The sequence below is a fragment of the Passer domesticus genome, chromosome 8, assembly GCF_036417665.1.
Source record: "Passer domesticus isolate bPasDom1 chromosome 8, bPasDom1.hap1, whole genome shotgun sequence".
NCBI lineage: Eukaryota > Metazoa > Chordata > Aves > Passeriformes > Passeridae > Passer > Passer domesticus.
This window is the reverse complement of record NC_087481.1, coordinates 50,439,331-50,460,840: the sequence shown is the minus strand read 5'-3', so window position 1 is coordinate 50,460,840 and position 21,510 is coordinate 50,439,331. Positions and strand designations below refer to the sequence as shown.

Here is a 21,510-nt window from a genome sequence, read left to right as displayed (position 1 = left end):
CAACTAATTGTTTGTCAGTTTAACCAAATCATTAAACTTCCTTTTTTTGACCTAGCTACCAACTAAAGGAAATATAAAAAGTAGAAATGTAAAGATCACCAACAAAACTCTAAAACACAAAATCAAGACTGTACAGTAACTAAGAAGGCACTTCTGGTTTCTGATTCAAGTAACCATTTCCAGTTTTGGCAAAACTCCTCACATCTAGAAGTTAAATCTAAACATACATTTGTTACTGGAACATATAATTCTACCTTTTCAACATTAAATTTTAAATGTTTTAAAGCCTTGTCATTAACTTTTGAATCAAGAAGCAGATATTTTTATTTTTGCAAGCAGAAGAAATGCAATACCATTATTTCAGGTTGTTCTCTCAGTCAATTGTCATTTGCAAGGCAAAATATCTTCACAAAGGCACTGTAATATGATTTCATCTAAGTAAAATTTGCCAATCTTCTACAACGATTTTAATTTTGATTGTTCTATTTGTTATATTTCTATATTGTGCACGTAAATAATCTAAAAATATTGATTTTTTATACATTCATCTTATGCTAGAATGATGACTAAGTAACCTGACTTCTAGATTGAGCACAGAGCAACCATAAGCCTTCATGAATAATGTTCACTGGAAGAAAATCAATATATTAGACTAAGAAATACCCTTTAAAATAGCTACAAACTGTTTTATTACTGGACATACCCACAATATGATGGTCTTTGGAAATATTCAAGGAGGTTATGGTTCCATGAGATAGTAGTAATGAGAAGGAGTCTCAAGATCTTTTTGTTTTTAATTTACAATCTGTTTTCTGGGAAAAAGCTTTACGGGTCAGGTAGCTGACTCATAATGTCTTCTGTAGCCATAAATCATGACAGCCACACTAAGGGAAACCAAGACACAATAATTAGTAATAGCTGTCAGGCTGGCCCACAGCTTCTTTAAAATATTGCATATTGTCCATCCATCAGATACCCCGTCTTATACAACATGAAAAAAATCTCTCCTTACCACATTTCTGTTATTAAAAGTGTGCTACTCCTGTCCACAATCACATCTCCACCCAAAACCTGCACTAAAATGCCCCTTCAGAAGTAAAGCTCCTTGGTGAGCATGGAGACCACGCAGGGAATCTGCTTCTTCTCGCTGAAGCGCGGATCGTCCGACTGCGACTCGAAATTGGTGGCCACCACATAGTTGACCCGAGTGAGGATCTGCATGATCTCAAGCTGCTTTCCATGCTCATTTAGCACAGAGCACAAAGACTGCACAAACCAGGAGCCTCTTCCAGGATTTCTCCAGGAGTAATAACCTGGCAGGAACGACGAGGAAGAAAATACAGGGAGTTATTTTTGCTCTTTTGTGTGAAAGATTCTGGGTAAAGACTGACAATGCACACACTGAAAGCTGAATTCTTAACTATTATATTACACATCCTACTTCATTAAAACTGAGAATAACGCATATTAACTCTCCAAACCACACACTGCTTAAGTACCATTCTACATTTTGGCACTAGGGAATCTGAAAGAAGTAAAATTACACAGAGAATAAGTATTGTGCTGTACCTATTCCTCTTCCTGCCTTCATCACATATTCAGCACACCAGGACACAGAAGGGCAGGATTCCCAGAACATTCCCTTTGCCATCTGAAATCTCTCTTTTCCTCTGCAGCCACTGTAGAAGTGGGGGATACCCAAGGCAACCAAACCTTTGTGCCTTGTCCATCAGTGCACGATTTATCATCAGGGGTCCATCTCCAATCCAGTCAGTATGGATTGTGAGTTTTCAGGCTTCTCCCCCCATCTTGACCCTCTTTTCCTTACCTGGCACCGTGGAATAAGCAAACAGAAAATCTGCTTCTACTGGGATTTTGTATCTCGGGTTGGCATCTGTCTCCAGGGTGTCATTGGCAGGTCCAGAGTCAGTTTGTATACCTTCATCAAATTCAGAGCCTCTGCAGGCCTGAAAGCAGAGAATATAAATGGAATGTTTCCAGTAACCAGAAACAAGGTTTTAGAACAATTAGTATTCATCAATTTTTTTTAACAGATTCAATTCTAAGCAGTACTTTGCATGTATTAAAAGCAGAGATACAATTCTGGGGGATATCTGATTGTTCAGTGATAAAGTTACTAGCTTACCCTTTGAAAAATATACATTTTGTAAGCAGAGGAAGGCAGAGGCGTTGAGGCTGTGCATCTCAGCTGTTTGTCAACAAGTGCCACGTCAGCATTGGTTTATTCTAACCATGATTAATTTTACCAGTCTAGAGTCATTCTCAGCACCCAATTATTACATAATGCTGACTTTGGACAATTTCTTGACAGTGGAATCTACAGGTGGGGACTCTACAGTGTGGACAATGTGGTCTAGTGTTTGACCACCCATTACCAGTATATTGCATTTTTAATACTTTTCCATTTATCTCTTTGATTCTTAATTTTCTCTTAATCATGAGTTTAGCTAAAGGGCACACTGGGACAATGGTCCTGGTGGGTAATTTTCAGCTCTTGATCAGTAGCTTTGACTGACAGCTCTTGCAAAAGAACAAGTCTGACTGGCTTATCTGACAGGGCTGATTGCCTTTATTAAGATAATTTTAAAGTCTATAAAGTAACCATTTCAAAAGTGTAATTAGGAGAAACATCACTTTAGTAGCATGAAGAGTCTAAAACAGTTTTCACTTTGAGGATGAGAATTAATTGATGGGATAGCCTAGGGAAAACCACATCTGCTGCAACTCTTATATGCAAATAATGCTATGTAGTATGTAAAAAAGAGAATTCAGACCCATGATATGTCAGTTAATGCTGTTTGAAACAGCTGTCTTTAAAAGTTTTAACTAATATAATTAATACATTAACTAATAATTGTATTAACTAGTACAAATAATTACATGCAAATTTAAAAATGCAATATAAATTTTTAGGCTACTGAGGGAAAGAAAAGTGCTTATTTAAGCAGTAATTTGTAGACATAGCCTTAATTCAAAGAGATCTGGACAGTATTATTCCTATTGAAAATCATGTACTGTCCTTAGCTCTGTCTGCACAAAAGTGAGTTTGTCTTTCTGCTTTGAAGTCCATATATTACCAAGAAAAACCCTGTAGAAAATTACAATGATAATATTCTTTACACCTGTGAATCTCATATACAAATTATCTTCTAAAAACAAACAATAATTTTACCCACAGACAACTTGACTCTCCACACATTCTTTCACAAACCTCCAGCAACATTCACTAAGACAAGCTACAGGGTTTTTCTAGGGCAGACAACCAGCAGAGCATGTTTTCCCTGCTGCAGCACTGTATTTACCTCAGGGCTATTACCTGAATGAAGAACAGTTTGGGTTTGCCTATAAGGCTTTTACACTTGTCTCCTCTGAACAGCGCAGTCAGACTCTTGATAGCCATGGGTCCATCTGTGCCATAGATGAGCCCCTCTTCCCCATGGCTTAGGAGGATACAGGCAAAACAGGCAGCATCACTGTGGTTCTCCTCAGCAGCTACAAGGCAAGCACTTCTGAGTCAAAAGAAAGCCATATTTTAAATGGAAATTATATTTAGCAAATGCATTTTTCTGAGGGTAAATACACACTGGGCTCCTACTGTCAGGCATAAGGAGTGGACCATCTTTTAAAATGGGGTGAGTATGTTGATTACATGGATGCATCCTTCACTTGACTCTAACTTTAGCCTATTAGAATCAACAGGCTGAACTCCTTATCTAATATGAAGGCTCTTCACCTAACACACAGGACAAGTGCTTCACAAGAACACTGTGCATTTCTGAATTGATGCTGGGGGATGAGGTGGGGAATTAAGCCCAGTCCATTCAGAAAACAAATCCTTCAATACATAAAACTGTATGTGTGGGGCCTAAGCAATCTGCTCTACTTTAACCTGCTGTGAGCAGGGAGTAGATTCAGTGACTTCCAAAGGTCTGTTCCCCTCTAAATTATTGTACAATTCTGAATTTTCACCTTTCTTCATTAATTTTTCCATATCATCACGGCTTCGGTCATGGTGTATATCAACCTCAAACCCCAAGTTTTTAAAACTCTTAGCAAGGTCTCCAGCATCTTTGTCAGTGCCATTGCGTGTGCCCATTCCTGCCAGGAAACAAAGAACATGGTTGACTGCACATTACACAACTCAAAATGATTCACATGTTCAAAGGCAAATGTTTATCATTGATAAAATTAAACAATGTCTCAGTGACATGTTTTTAAAACAATCCTCTAGCAGCATTGAGAACAAATTGTGAGATTTTAAAAATAAGGCCATGTTCAGTGTTAACACATATCTTATCCTGAAAAATGCTGGCGTGCTCCTAGCACCCTGAAACATAGGAGCTCTAAGGATGATCCATCTCCTTTTGGTTATGCAGGCACAAAGCACCCCATGGAATACCTGCTGAAAAATGTCTCTGTTATACCCAGTAAAAGGATCTGATACAGAATCTTTTGGGAAAACAATTTACTGTGCTTGCCAAGTGTACAGGAAAAATCCTACAAACCTGATTATAATACAAGTATTTGTCTGCCTTGAAACCACATGTGGTCTGGAAAGCTAAATGCAGGAGTGTGAACAGAGCACACCTACAGCTATTAGCTTTTGTAGGTCATAGCTGCAGCTCAGGGACAGAGAATTTATAACATGGGTTGCAGATGCCAAAGTTCAAATTTTAACAACGTGGTTTTAAACTCTGGAACAAAGGTTGAGTTTGAAGTTGGTACAGCAAGGAGACATGGTCTTTGAGACACATACTGAAAAGATGTTGAAAAGAGCCACTCTAACACAGGTGTTAGAGAACAGGAAAAGTTTTAGGAACAACTATTTATCAAAAAAGAGAAAAACATTAATTAAAATTCCATGTCCTGAAACCAGAATACTTACTGATTAAAGAAAGTACAAAAATTCTATGGTCTGTAATGAGTAACATCAAAGAAAGAACATTACCTGTTTTGTCTTCAAAATTTTTGTTGTTTATAATAATACATTTGCCAACTTTCTTGTAATCCATATTATACTGGAATGTGGGAGTAACAATTCGGTATTGATTACTGGGAGAGGGCTTTGGCTGCTCTTCTTCTCCATTCTTCCTTTTTCTAAGTGAATTAAATGAAATTATTGTTAGTGACCAGTCACATGCGCGGCCTGTTTACTGTAATTCAAACCACTCGTGCAGCCCTGCCCAATGTTTCTCCTTCTCCAATATTTGTTTTCTTCATTTACATTTTGGAACAAGGCATTAAGATCTTGTGATTTCCATGAAGTGATTATTGTGAGTGGATGGATTCTGACGAGGTGAAATAACTCTGGAGTGGACTGCAGCCAACAGGAGGACACAGATCCTGACCCAGAGATAAAACAAATGGCCTACATGAAGTGAGGCTGGCAGCAACCTTTTGCAAACTGTTTCTGGACATATTTAACTTTTACTGTAAGTAATTAATGTAACAGACAGATTCCCCATAGTAGCTATTCCAGGAACATGAAGATATGCAGTTTACCCAGCTGTGTGATGAGAATTGTTTACTGAATCACCATCATCCCTAAATTTTGTGCAGATTAAGACTAAGAAGGAGGTAGTTTTTACTGATAAAGGTTATAGATGTGAACAAGTCACATGTTAATTTAGTCTGCCAAACAGCAGTCTGAACCTATGAAAAACCCAAGCACATTTCAATGTAATCATTGATACCTGAACTTTGTCAAATAAAACCTAAGAAAAAACAAATCAAACTATTATAATAATTATGTTAGTGGGTTATATTAATAAATCTTCTCTGGTTATATGACTGTGTACTGATCTTTTTGCTATGTACAGGAGTCTTACACTGTATTAGAAAGAGATGCCAAGGGATAGCACAGACATTACTCACAGATTTAATCCAAATAAAGTATTAATATCAAATCAGTTACAGCCAACATGCACACCTGATGCACAAGCATGAGGAACTCAGCAGTACTTGCTTTTCCAGGTGGACTTTTTGGTTCATGCAGGTGGCTTCAGCTGTGGTTAAGATTTCCTCAAGCAAAACTGAAGCCAGTAAGAGCCTATAAGGAGTCTGATTCAATCCCAGAATTATAAGCAAGTTTTGGAGCCCACTTAAAAACAATGCTCTGGAAAGGGCAGAAGTTATTGGCACCTCTCTTATTTGTTCCAGCATCCAGCTTCCAATAGGATTTATTGCTGATGTCTGAGAGGAAAACATAAACTACTTTCACAGCACAAATAACTGTATAGTACAGTTTGGTTATAACAGCATTAAATTTTTCCTATAACCTCAATTAATTTAAGTACTTTCACTATTCTCATCCAGACATCTTCCTAAAGAATTATTAATTTATTTGGTTCAATAATAACCTGTAGACATGAGATTGCTATGAACTGATTAAATGTTTAGGTAATCTATTTTCTTACCTGCCTGATTTAACAATGGTTGTCTTTTAGTTCTAAGTGTCCTCTTTTTTATTACTAAAGGACAAGACCAATTGGAATCTATAATAAACCTTCTTTAAATGATTCATCATGTATAAATGCTACTGCAATTCAATTTCAAAACAGCTTCTTATCTTTGAGTGCCACCACATTCTATTATAAAGGGCCAAATTGAATAGCTGCACCTGGCTGGCTTCCATTATACTCTTTTTACATGTGACCATCTTAATATTATGTCCTCTTTTAGACTTGCCTTGGAGACTGAAAAACAAGATATTGAACTGGATCTACTTGAGGATTATATCTGGCAATACAAGGTTTTTTTCTAACAAATTGCAAGCATGGATATTATCCTTGCATATGCTTCTTGAGGGCTCTGGAAGCAATAATTAAATATGCTTTGCCTCAAGAAAAAGTCTTAACCAATTCTTAAATAATTCTTTTAAAGAATCAGTCAGAGCTGGATGATGCTGATATTACATTTGACTTTCAAAGAGTTTTTGGATTCTTATTTTAAGCTAAAATTTCCCCAGGTCCTCCATCACCAGACAGTTCTTTGTGAAAAAGACAAAAAGAAATTTCAGAAAAACAAATAACCACTCAGGTCCATGAAGGTTCACTTTCTACAGACTTATCTGGCTTCAGTGATTTCCTGAAAAAGTAATTAAACAACAGTGGCTGTTAGAGACAACAGGATATTTTCAAGGGGATTGCACACACATTTCTCTTTATGTCCAACCCATGAACATGTCCCTGTCAGCACTCAGGGATGGACCCATTTGAGCACTAGCATGTTTGCACTGTCTAAAATGCTGGGAAGGACAAAACTCCAGCCCAGAAATCAGGCAGCCACGTTACCCCATGAAAAGCCCCACTGAAAACAGCAGCAAGGGTTAAGTGGCACAGCAACGCAGCCACGCAACTTCTCTGAAACCACTTCACTCCCAAGTTCAACAGTTTGCACTCATTCATGCAGAAATACCCGTGAGTTTGAGGGATGTAATTCCTGCTGCTGGAATTCTCAAGAGCAGCCAGCAGCCCTGTGCCAGTCCATGGCAAACACCACAGACAAGCCTTGGCAGCTCATTTCCCCGTTCCTTCACACACGACACTGTGGTTTCACTACAATGTTTCCTCCCAAGCTGAACAGGTTAACGAGATACCCAAAACCCACAGCACGGTCACGCCTATCAATTCCTTACTGGAAGACAATAAAAAGTTCCAGAAATCTTTTGGCATCAGTCCACACTGAATAAATAAGGGAGCAAAGGCTGTGGATTATACTCAGCTTGAACCTGCAGTCCAGACAAGATTCTGGCTCCTGTGCCCACATAGCACAATATGGGAACTGCCTGACTGGCTACTCTGACGGTATAATGTGCAACTTTTCAGATTCAATAAGCTAAATCAGACCTTGTAATGATAATTAATAAAGTTACAAATAAGTAATAATCAGGCCTTAAATGAAATCTTCTGTCAATGACGGGCAGACTTATGATTGAAAGCCTAAATCTTTTTTCTGAACTTTGAACTGGACACTAGCTAGTAAAAATGTTTACTGCTGCTCTTACTAAGCTTTCTAACGATTGTATTTTCCAAAAGGGTTTCCACAGATTAGTTATATGCTTTTATAAAATGTTTTAAACTATGTGCCCTGTGCTTGACATCTTTCTGCTTCTCTGACATGTAGTGTCTTTAATTTCCCTCTTTTGAGATTCAAACCTGCCTGGACTAAACAGAAAGTTGAATTTCATGACTGTTTACTCATTCTTCAGGTCTTAATTACAGCTGTGCCATTATTCCTCACTCCATTAGTGGTCACTTCCCTTATACAGAAATATTCTCCTCATTATTGTTGTCACGTATTTCAAATTTTCTCCCTTTGGTCAAAAGTTCAGAAAAACTGAAACTCCACTCTGGCACTCGCATATAGCTTGCACATTTTCACCCTCACCATGTCTCTAAATCCAGGCCTCAGGCTTGCCAACTGCATATCTGGGAATGTGATTTCATCAAGTCTAGACTCAGTCAGTATCAACCCTAAGAAAACCATTAATATCAACTTCTCACTTTTCAAACATAAAACTAAAGTTAGCTATTCTATTTATCATTTTGTTACTGAACTTTTAAATAGTAGTAAAGTGTTTAATCAGCATGAGTGGCTAAAATTCTGCCAAAGTCAATGGAGATACATCACTTGCATGAGCAGTGGACTTCATCATCTAAAGGACTGGTACCTATCACAACAAACCTTCTTTTCTCTCATACTTGGAATAAATTATTGATTCAATATGGTTCAAGATTTAAGGATAAAATTATCACCAACACCGTTTAACTATACTTGAAGATTATTTAGAAAAAATAAAGCAGTGTCTCTCAGCAGCTGTGATTTTCTCTCCTTTGATGTCCTTTCTAGTGGCACCTTCCTCCACTCCTGCTGCTACCATACATGAGTGTGACATACCAACATATTAAGAATCCATGTGCAGGTCAAAGGCTTCCTTGAGCACTGTCTTTATTCATCTAGTATTCATCTACTCCTCTGCCTGGCTATTTAAATGACTGTTCTTTTCCAGGGAGTGTTGTTCAAAATAAACTCTAAAAATGGTATTACAGAAGGATATCTAGGTTTTAAAGAAAGCTGTAGTTCCCTTCTCTCCCAAGAAAATTAGGGCCTTTTGTTGCTGTACTGAAAAATGTAAGCAGATAAAAAAATTCTACAATTCTACACTATTTAATTTAAGGGAGCTGACATTCAGAGTTGGGTGGGAAAAGCCACACTGATTCCATTCATTTCTATTTGAAGGAAACCCACAAAAGGAGAGAACTGTGTCTTACTCTGCTCTATGCAGTTCAGTAAACTTTGCCTTTCCTTGATAAGGAATATCTCAAAACATTAACAGTTTTACTCTGGCTTCCTTCTTTTATACAATGCGCAATATAAGTTTTGAATAACTGATAACATGTTTCAGATTAAAAAAAAATTGCCCTTGAAAACAGGTTGTCTTTGCAAAACATCACTTCAGGAGTCCAAATGCTTTTTTGACATTGGTGAATAGTTTTATTCTCGTTTCTGTCACATTTCTCAGCCTTTCTGTAGGGTCTGGGCTGGATGAGAGCAGTGGACAGAAACATTCTCAGGTAATCCACTGACACCCACCAGAACTTTCATACCCTTAAGTGTTGTGGGAGCAAGGTGTTTTAAACTGCAATGCTCTTTAATCCATTACAAACAACTGAGATGCTTCCCTTAGGACTTTTTGGGACTCTATACAGGTTTCATTTGAATAAATTTCCCATTAAGTTACAATATTGTGGAATGCATGGGACAATGCATTAGTTCTAAGGCCTCTTGAGAAATTTACATAGGCTATTGCTGATTTATTTTTATGCAGTTTATGTTGCCCTTTCTGCCTAAAAACTCCCACTCTCCTTCCATTGTTGCATGCACAATATAAATTATGTTTGTGACTACTGCTCATCACAAATGCTGTTTGCTCTCCCGGGGAAAAATCCTGGACTGGACTTATTTACTTAAAATGACAGTGAAAGGATAGACAGAAAACAATGAAATGCAAATACAATTGTGTTTGAATTCACAAGGCATCACTAAGCTATGTGCAGTAAAACTGAATGTGCTGGAGATCAATTTAGATTTATTCATTAAAAAAAAAAAAACAAAAACAAAACCAAAACAGAACAGGAAACAGAATTTATAAATTAGCCAAAACAAGGTTCAATATTTTGTTCTATGTTTCTACCTTAGCCTCAATAATTAGTGGTCTGACCTGGGCTCCATAATTCATACTTCTGATGCCTTCTGATGATCATGCATTAAGATTTCTTACTTCTGCATAAACTTCTCTTCAAACTATCAGCTTTAATACTTTTATTCAGCTTTAATACCTTAATTTTTTCTAATTTCACTGTATTTAATACACCTCTAATTACTGTACACTCTCCCCAATTTGAATTTTTTTAAATCTTGAACCCTGTTGGCAATATCAAACAAAAGTCACTTGTTAAACCTGACTAGAGCTTTTTATATCTTAAATTCTCTAAGCCACACGTTTTGTTCCTTGTCAGATCTGTTTTGGTAGTGTCACACAGATTTAGAGCTGCAAGCAAATAACAGATTATCCTGTTGCCTTTTTCCATTAATACTGCATCAGGTTGGCAGAACAGCAACATTTCTGGACAAGAACAGTGTATCACTACTTGAATTGTCTTTCATAAAAATGAATATTCTTTTACTGTTAAAAATCAGAAAGCATAAATTGCATGGGATAAAGACTAAACCATAAGGTCTAGACCATATACTAAAGCTGTATTACAGTGCATTTGAAAGTGCATACTCAGGCTTGCAAATTATGTGCCATGACAGAAATTGAAAGAAAAAGCTTAATAGCTGAAACAGAAGTGTCCTGAGGAAAAAGGGGCAATTCTAACTGTACAGGAGGAAGTGCAAGTAAGCATTGCATACTTTCAATTTCCCTGTTAGCAAATGTTAGCAAAGGACTGCTGACTTTGATAGATGAGCACCAACAAAATCACCAGTCTTTAGAAGGCTATTTTAAAATATATTCCAGATAGATGTCAAAAGAAAATTGAAAAAAAAAATTCTAATATTAAAGTCAGGATATTTTCCACACAATAGAAAGTCTTCATTTAGCAGAGAGTATAAAAGGGATCCTACAAAACTGCACACAGAAGTTCCCTAAAAAGCATTTAAACATTATTTCACCTACATTGCTTACCCACGCACACAGATGTCTTACACAAAAGGCATGAAAACTGACAGCTGCAATTTAGAATAGCAAACATAAACAACACAATGCCACACACAAAACCCCACTGTTCCTAGATTTCTGTTCACTGTCAGGATCTTGTTTCATCTGTTAAAGAAATTCAAAATTTCAGTAAAACATGCTAAGCTGATAACACTGGAGTCTGAAGTTAATATTTATTGATGATATATGAAGTCTGTGCTGCCCTTGCCTATTTATATATTGCTTTGCTGAAATGTCTAAACTTTGAAAGTCATTTTTGGGAATGAGTGGAATAAAGGGAAATGGCCAGTGTGCCTCCTGGAACACCAGAGCCCCAACAAACACACTCCACTTTCCTCCTGGAGCAACAGGACTGCTCAGGCAATAAAATAATGACTGTAAATGCTCTCAAGGACAGGGCCATAGGAATTAATCAGCCTTCAGTATCTTTTTGAACTGCCCACTAGCTCATGAGTTCTTAAGGGCATCTTTGGAATCAGACTGCCAGCTGACTAAACAAAGCCAGTTTGAAAGCCAGCAGAGGCAAAGCCTTTTCTTTGAATTTACCTGAAGTTAGGAACCTAGGACAGTACCACCTTTTGTTCATCTGGAAATTCATGTCACAGGCCCTTCAAATAATGGTAAACACAGTTATTTTGAACAGAAAATATTGCTGTAGCAGTATCAAAAGAAAGGAGTTAGGTAAACAATGTGATTATTTCCTTGAACTTATCAAGATAATACTAGAGCTGGGAAGGACCTAAGCTATCATTAAAAAAATTCTTTCCAAGACAGGACTGAGTTCGTTCACCCAAAAAACCAGTGTTATACTAAAAACATACTTTTGTTCTTGATACGGCACATGAAAGAGTACTGTAACAGATTTCACGGAAAATTTGCAAATAAACTGCTTCAATTTATTTAAAAGAAATCCTGGCATTTTCCTAAATTTCTTAATATCACATCCGAGAGTACAACATAGAATAAAATTTATTTATTAAGACCATATGCTAGCTGTGCTTTGCCCAATTAACTTGATGAAAGGTATTAAACAAGACAAAATGAGCTGTGCTTCTGCTGTGGAATCACTTTGGGAAAGCAATTCTGCAATTCTTGGTCTCAGTTCTTCCATCACAAAATGAAGTCTAAACAAATGTATTTTATAAAGCAATTGCAGACCATGTGGCTTCTTTCCAGGGGGAGGGTAGTAAAGAAACTGATGCCCCACGTTCCAACCAACAGAGCCAGTCTCAGGGGCAATCCCGTGCCCTCTGCTCTGGGATGCCCCTGCTGGAGCAGGGAGCTTGGACCAGATGAGCCACTGTGGTCCCTTCCAACCTGACCCATCTGGGACTCTATCCAGTACTGATTTTGAACTAGAATACTTTTAAAATTCATATTTTGTCCATCTGTGCAATGTTTATGTCTAGAGTGTGTGGGTTAGCTTACTGACAGGTGCCTCCTGGAAAGAAAATGCATGGAACAAACCATTCTTACTGTAAAGTTATTATTTACATTCTTATTGTAAACCTTCACTATGGATGTTTACAGCGGATCTCAGTCCAGAAACAAATTCCTAACTCTGATTACTACACATCAGTTTCCCCGCAGAGAGAGCAATACTAGTGCCTGTATGACTATTTAACATCAATTGAAACACTGAATACATTTTCAATACCTCATTATAAGACATTTTTCAGACACTAAGCCATCTTGTAGCTTTTTTGTTCCATTTTGGTTTCAGATCCATCTCCAATTAGGAGAGAGAATCTTCTCTAAAAACCTGGAAAACTGAGAAACTCAGTCCAAGACAACTCACAGTATAATGAAAGAGTTGAGCTGTTTGAAAGAAAAAGCCTCAGACTACAACTTCTGGCACACTTTGTAAACGTTTTTTGAAGTTCTGATAGTTAATCTAAATATGCCTTCCTGTCTTTTAAAGTATGTGTTAGTGATGGCCTTAACTAATTCAAATCAAAACCACAACTGCAATTTAATTTATTATATACAAATGAAGCAGACCAAGTGCATTGGGACTAAGCCAGCTGCACTTTGGACAAAAAAGTTTCAACAGACAGATCTAATATTGTCCACATTTCACAACAGTTAAAAAAAGACAAAAGGAAAAAGAAAAGAAACAGGTAGCAGTGCCCTAGTTTTGTGCACTTAATATTTTAGGGATCACTTACAACCCACATGACAATTTTGTGGTGTGATGACTGCAAAATGGAGTTCTAAACCTCAATCATCACTTTGTAACTGAGATTCAGCTTCTCAATTAGCTGCATTTTATCTGCCAAGCAAGTCTCACATTATTGTACGCAACATAACAGCCAAAAAACATCCAAAAGGTAAATTTTTACAAATAAAGAATTTTGCTTGCTGAAAGGCTTTCTGCTAATTTCTAGAAAACCTGCACATCCATACCTTCCGTGGGTGTTCTGGAAAGTGCAGTCTTGCATGATCATACCCTAGGCAGTATAATGTACATAGGCAAGTGACAATTATATGCAAAAAAAGAGGTGAAGCATATTTTACCTTTCATAGGTACTAAAAGAAATTAACAGGTACATATGGATTGCTTGGAAATGACTCAAACTAAAGCAAGCCCTCCAAACACTAATGCTCAGAGAACACTCTGGCAAGGATTAGCAATTGCAAAATGCCAGTGGAGCTTGGATTAGCTAAACTGAACTGTTTTAGGGTACAAACTCATGATTTTTCCAAACGGGTGGCAGAGAAGGAAGGCGCTGAATAACAATCTACAGTACCTTGGCTCATCATCAAACGGTACTCCACACTGCATCTGAAAACAGCTTCAGCTTGTCCTCAGGAGCAAGTCTGGTGTTCTCTGGCAGTGCTGGGAGCCCACCATGCTCGGGGCTGCACTGCAGAGAGAGCAGGATGCTCTGTGAGCTCGGGCCCGGCATTCCCCTGTGTCAGCAGTGGGTCACGCTGGACTGTTCTGCTCTGTGGGGCCATTCAAACCCCCCCGGCCAGCACCCTGCCAGCTGAGGTCATGCAGCCTGAGCCACCTTTGCTGACCAGCAGAAAACGCCCTCCCATCACTCATTCTACCTCTGCTCCTGTGTAAGAGTACGGGAAAATAGATTTTGAGATGGAGGTGGGAAGGCAGACTTCACTTTGTGTTACGTCCCTTCTATCAAAACCTGATCCACACCATTTACACAACACATGTTTCTAGCAAAATAATGCAAATTAACATGCATTGCTTACAAAGCCTTTCTATACTTTAACTAATACAACTACTTCCTACACATTTACCCCCAAACATGGTTTGTTATAAATTTGGCTTAAATTTCTCTGGATTGCTCTGAAAGCTTAAGTGTGACACCACAAAATAGCTGCCCTCCAAATTTTGTATGATACAGCCCAGAGTTTGTTGTAATGAAGGAAATAAATTACTACACTAATTACAAAAAGTAATTAGGATACTTGACTGTGATTACTTCAGCTACAGTTCCTGGATAACCCAGTGTTTGCTGTACTTCACATTAAAAAGGCTCTAAGGAGACTGGAAACAAATATTGACTGTGAATCAATGAGTTCTTGTAATATAGACTAAACACTATTTGAAGATACTTGGGCTTTTCCTATGAGGTAAATGCAGTCAGCATCCAAGGGAAAGCACAAGCACTGGCCACAGGTTCCACCCATTGTTAAATACTCCTGCAGTGCCCTCCAGAAGCTGAGTTCCAGATATAACAAAAACTGCTTGAACAAAACAACAACAAAAAAACCCCAAAACACATACACATATACACAAAAAAAAAACTCTCACCAAACCCCAAACAAGCAAACAAAACAAAAACAAAACAACCCCTGACTTAAAAAAAGAGTAACAAAAATGAAAAATGCCTGTTGTTTCTTGCTACAATCTCTTAGTTGTCTTTGTTGGAACTTTTCCAGACTATAAATTACTTCTGAAATTTCATGTTTGATGCTTTCAGGTGAACATAAACGATTGATATTTGCCTTGTTCTGAAGCAGAACAAACTCTAAACAAAATTAAAATTATATTGTGATAGATTTTGGAGGTGTGACAGTAAAAGGAAAAGATCATCACCCATTTACAGGACAAACTAAGGCACACAGTGACTTCCTTAGAAACATTAAGGAAACATGAGGCTGAAACAGGAGGTCAGCTCAGACATCTCAGCTTGCAGCCCAGAACATAACTTCAGATAATGATTCATCAGCTGTTAGTTGCTTTAAAGTAGCTTGCTATTTTTAGTCTCTCTAAGGATAAAAGAGATACTTTTCTTAGCAATATTTATTTTGAAAGGTCTATTCTATTCTGACGCTGAAAAATGTGTAACAGAACAGACAACTCTGGAAAACATATGTATCTGCATCAGTGTGAAACTGTTCTCCATAAAAGTTCTACCTGAAAAGCAGCTTCTTTTACAAATCAATATAAAAATAAACTGTTGGTATTCCCCATACAGGCACTTATGGGCTGGACTTGGTGATCCTTGTGGGTCCCTTCCAATTCAGAATGAATGTGATACTGTGGAAAGTGGATGGAAAATAGATCCCAGAAGACAGAGGAACAACAGAAAAGCTTAGAAACAAAGACAACTTTCTACACCTGTTACAACTCCAGACCTGAGGTTCAGCTGAGGATGAACCTCAAAAATGAGGATGCTTTGAAGGACAAAGTTATTTATGTTGAGAAATATGACTGTACTGAGACAAGGGTCGTGAAGTTAAAAGAGACAGCCTTTGGTAACATCTTTGATGTCCTACAACCCAAATAAACACTGTACACATGAAAAGAAAAGGTAATATCCATGAATCTTTTTCATCTAAATACTAATTTACAAATCTTAACTATGTAACTCAAAACCACTGAAGTACAGAAGGTGAGAGGCACACTGGCATTTCCAGGAAACTTTCAAATTACTCAAAGGTCTCAAACTTTAAAGTGGTGTGACTTGGCAGAAATAAATATCTTACAGATATTTTGGATCTGCAGTGTTAAACAACTAAAATATTCTTGGTGACTACATGCCCCACAAAACCCATGAAATTTCTCAGTGGGGTTTTCTTACAATCCATTTAATGTATCTGCATAGAGGGCACTACAGAATCACACCCTTTTATTTGTAACTAAGTATTTGTAAAGATTTTTGAATAGATATCTCTGTTTTCTGTTTCCAGATGAAAAGGGGAATATTGACTGTAAAACAAGACAGTAGGGCTGGAGCAGATAAAAGTAACCAGATGACAAATGGTTCTGTACAATTAAATTAGGATAAAACTGGTGCCTAGATACTGCTAATAACAAAACACTTCTGCACTGCTCCTTCACTGAAGCCCACGAGCAGTCAGGATTTTTGACAGTGCAAATGCAAGTCTACCAAGCCTTGGGAATTTCTGGATGCAGCTTTTTTAAAGAAAACAACTTTATTAGGATTAAGAGAAATCTTAGCTCTACTTAACACAATGCAACTGCAATTTTATTCCATTTCATGTTACATTAGCTTGCCTGGATGCTAAAATGCATTTGCTGCTATCAATCATAAAACACAAAAGATACCAAATGAAGTTATTAAGTCTTCCTGTGGAGAAGCAAGACTATATTTAACGCCTTGGAAGTGTCAAAAGAGCACACATAGCATAGTAAAAAACCCCAAACTCATGTGGGAAAAATTCTACTAGTTAGCTAAAAAAATAAAATACACATTTGAAAACCTTAGTTGAATCTTTTTTTAAACAGGTTTTAAACATTTTGGGTGCATAGCCTTGCCAGAATGTGCAAGGCTGTGCACCAAAAATGTGCCTGTGCACTATTTGCTTTCTGGAACATCACTTTTTGCTCAACTGCAGCACAGCCGATTTTCTGCTCTTTTCTTAGTACACAAAATTAATCCCCTCCTGCCATCTAGTGGCTAAATAAAAACCCGGCTGGCATATTTAATCCAAAATTTCTTCCAACTCTTTTCCCCACTGGACAGTTCTTCTCACCAACATTAGCTAAGTATTAGCACTTTTCCGAAGAGAAGGAAATATGTAGGAGGTAATTCCCCCAAGTTGTTGAGATGTCAGAAGCATCTGCCCATCCTGGCTTGTACTGAGCCTCGTGGCCTCCTTGGTACAGCAGCCTCACAGACTTCTCAGAGAGAAATATCTGTAGTGAGTAAGGTTTTAATTTATTTCCAGTTACTGCTGGAACAAGGCAGATCTCCAGTCACAGCCAGAGAGTGGCAAATTGGAGCTATGAAGCTACTGGAAACAGCTGGTCTTTCTGCACAGCTTTGAATTTGGCTTCTCACTGCTCTGTTCTCTCAAATTAAAATTAATGTGCTTATGTAACATCACAAGTTACTTGCTTTCCTATTGAACTCACTTATGTTAAGCAATAGTACATGAAATGCAGTGAAGAACTTAATTGAGAGAACTGCACAACTGGTAAAAGACTGGGTGGATAAAACAAATAAAAAAGGACAATAAAATTGTAGTCAGTCTAAAGCTTTCTGGACACCTTATTTAAGATTTCTTCAGGCTGCCAAAATGAAGCTTTGGCAATCAAGGCAGAGAGCCCCACTGGTTCACATACAAGTACTGACTAGTACTGACTCTTCAAATGTGTTTGAAGAAAGCAAACAAAAGAAATTGGATACAGAATATATTCTCACAGAGATGTGACTTAGGAACATCTTCACCAAAGATGTTAACATCTGGAATTTTCTTCCACACATGCATCTAATCTCTTAATTTTTCTAAAAGCTTGACATCTGCATATCCCCTGGCCACAGTGACATTCTGCACCATGCTAAAATTACATCTTAACACATCTTTTAAATCTACTGCATGAACTTTTCATTGCATGTCCCCTAGATTCCCTGTGAGGCACAAAGAGTGATCATTCTCCCTTCACTTTCTCCTTTAACACAATCATAGTTCAGATCAGATCCCATTTGCCTTTATCCTCTCACACTCCTCCCCTATCTTCCTTCAGACCAAGGAATTTTAGTTTCTGTAGGACAAAGACAGACAAATACCTTAATTGTCAAGCACCTCATTCCTCTTTAACAAATCACTACTTTCTTCAAGAAACTCTGTTAGATTTCTCAGAAGTTTTTTTTTCCCTACAAAACCTAAGTTGAATTGTCTCAACTGCCTCATACTTAATCTGAGTAATTTTTTACTTCTAAAGAAAAATGCTGCAAATTGCATCTTCAAGGAGTTCCCAAAAGATGAATGCCTCAAACAGATGAATAGCCAAATTATTTTAAAAATTTCTTATTGAAAGTCATAGAAATGCTGATTATTGCCTTTTCTTTGGCAATTATTAACTTTGAGTTGCATAATTTAGTAATAGTATTAGCATATCACCTCTTGTAAAGAAGACCAAATTAAATATCAAAACACACATTTTATAAAGATGGAAAGAAACCTTTGAAAAAATATTTGACAAGATTTAGAAACAAATGTTACATTTGTCTATTTGTTAAAATTAATAATACACATACACATCATGAAACATATTTTGAGAAATGATAAAATGAGACAAAGTACAGTGATTTGCTTAACAGCACATCAAAAGTCTCCTAAGACTAAAGCATCTTCACTTCTCTCACAAATTTGTTATCCCTATTAAAATCACAGAATAAACAACAAAAATAAAAGTATATTAGCCATGTACTCTCTGAATTACATTGCTTACTTTAATGTAAATTTCCAATAGTAAAAAAAATTGAAACCTCTCTGTAAATGCATTAGACTTTGTATCAAATATCTCTTTCAAAATCTCACTAAATCCAATGTGAAGTAGCCATTTGCTGACATCCAACAGTATTTATAAACTTTGTGTGTTCATTTTTCATCTTTTGCAATTCTAATCACATTATCCAGTGTTTTCAGGAGTACAGATGAGCAGTAAATAGTTCTTGCTTCCCACTGGCTTAATGAAAGTAAGCTTATGCTTCAGTGAGACTACTATGCTTTAAAATGAAAGGCTTTTAATGTGTTCTGTAAGGGGCTACATCTCTAGACTTGGTGAGGCTTCTTTGTGCTACAACCTAGATGGCACATCCAGGCTTTAAAGTAACTTAGACAGTCAGCAGGGATTCCAGTGATGCTGGAGATTAGCTGAGCTGAGTGCAGTAAAATAGATAATTAATGGCATATTCAATTCCCAGCTCCACCAAAGGTCAATGTTTAAGATGTGGGACTGTAATTGATGCTAAATGAACTTGGTGGTCTCTCAGCTGCCAAATAAAACTTATGGGAGATATTATAGGTTTCCCTACAAGGGATATTAAAAAGAAATGCTTTAAGGTACAGACAAGATACATTAAATTCATACAACATAAACCACCTTTCTATCCAGACCATCAATAATATTGTGGACATACCAAACTGAACACCAAATCAAGCTTTTTTATGTTTCTTTGATTAAAAGGATACCATGGCAGCTTATACAAGAAGAACAGGAGTACAAGTAGGAGCTTACTTTCCAAAAAGTGAGAACCTGCTGCTTCTGTCTGGCCTTGCATCAATTACATCACAGCCATCTTCACCATCTCCCTCTCCAGCAGGGAGATCATCATGCTGATCCTCTGACATCTGCAAATGAAAGTACAAGAATGTAAGTGTCCCTCAGTGAGCACTGACATTTTAGAAATACTTCTGTGAACCAGATTATTTATGGTCTGGTTTATAGAAGATACATTTGAGGATTTTAGTCAGTTTTATTGCATACTTCTTCCTCAGGAAGGAGTGGCTACAGATGTTTGGTCCTCAATTGCTGTGGCATTGCACATGTCCAGCCATCTCTATTTTCTCATGCCAGTTACCATAAGGAACTTGTCTAACATCACTCTCAAAAAAACAGATTACAGCTAAATCAAAAATAATTCTATGGTGAAAGATCACAGAATCCTAGAAAACAATCATAAAATAGAAGCAGAACATTCTGAGTTGCAAGGGACCCCTGGGATCATTGAAGCCCAACACCTGGCCAGCAAAGGGCAGTCCCAAGTACCCTGCCATGTGCCCAAGGGAGCTGTCCCCACCACAGAAGCAGTTCCCAGACAGTTCCCCATGGTCTGGAAAGAAGCAGGTTGGGATGAAAGCAAGGCTCTTGTGTTTTCATATACACAATCAGTGTGTAAGTGAGAGAATCCTGTGTGTTTCCTATGGGTGGTTTTAATTTCATCACCGAGCAGCTGGGAAGCCACAGCAGAAGGATCCGCGCCAGCTCCGCGGAGAGGAGCGCGGGCACACGCAGGACCTCTGCTCGGGGTGGATGCACTGAAACACCTGCTCCCAGACTTTCATCAGGAAACCAGCAGTGATTCCTGCCCCTTTCCCACAGTAAGGCAGGTTAAATTTGCGTTTATCACCCATTTACTGCGAAGAGGACACGTTTACATGGAAAACCACCCCAGCAGCAGCAGCAGCAGCAGCAGCAGCAGCAGCAGCAGCAGCAGCCCAGAGCGCACCCGCGGCTCCACGGCTGCACCACCCGGCCAGGGAGCAGCACCGGCAGAGGTCTGGGAGCTCCCCGAGAGTAAGAGCAGCTCCCAAAGCCGGGTCCAGCCTCGGCTTTGGCAAGCACACACACACAGACACACAGACACAGACACACAGACACACACACAGAGCAAGCAGAGCGCGCAGGCCGCGGGGGCTGCCCGGGCAGCGGAACGCAGCAAGGCACGGGCAGCGAGGGCAGGAGAGCAGGGCAGGAGAGCAGGGCAGGGGCCCGGGCAGGAGCAGGGGCAGGGGAAGGGCCGCGAAGGGCCCGGGGCTTGCCTTGCTGCTGGGTCCGGCCGCGCGGGAGCGAAAGCGAAACTTAAAGGAAACTTAAAGCGAAAGAGGCAGGCGGCGCCGGGGGATGGGCGGGCTCGCCTGGCGTGTCCCAGTCCGCATCCCTGACCCTTGTCCCGTCCCCATCCCTGACCCTTGTCCCGTCCCCATCCCTGACCCTTGTCCTCCTCCGCATCCCTGATCCTTTTCCCGTCCCCATCCCTGACCCTTGTCTGTCGGAACCCAGAGCATCTCTCTGGATGCCCTGGATGTCTCAAAGTCCTGGCAGGGGCTCGGACACCCTGGCAGGAAGCCAAAGACGCCTGGAAATTCGACCTTAATTCATGGAGCAAATTGCCAACCTTATATGAAGAACTACAGGCCACAAAAGTTTAAGTAGCACACTAGTAGGAATCACAGGGTGAAGGAAAAAAACTTTGGAGCACTGTACAGGGGGGTTTTGTATGTTGTACGGGGGGGTTTGAAATTCTGTACATGGGGGTCAG

General features: G+C 38.6%; 1 protein-coding gene across 1 annotated transcript; it reads right to left on the bottom strand.

Moving 5' to 3' along the window:
* Positions 1 to 784: 784 nt before the first annotated feature.
* Positions 785 to 21,083, bottom strand: CASP7 (caspase 7). Its single transcript, XM_064431348.1, has 7 exons — positions 21,011 to 21,083; positions 19,707 to 19,819; positions 4,970 to 5,118; positions 3,991 to 4,119; positions 3,338 to 3,513; positions 1,829 to 1,967; positions 785 to 1,313 (listed from the first exon to the last, which is right to left on the bottom strand). The coding sequence occupies exons 2-7, from the start codon at positions 19,817 to 19,819 to the stop codon at positions 1,090 to 1,092; spliced, it is 930 nt and encodes a 309-aa protein (XP_064287418.1). The 5' UTR covers positions 21,011 to 21,083; the 3' UTR covers positions 785 to 1,089.
* Positions 21,084 to 21,510: the final 427 nt, after the last annotated feature.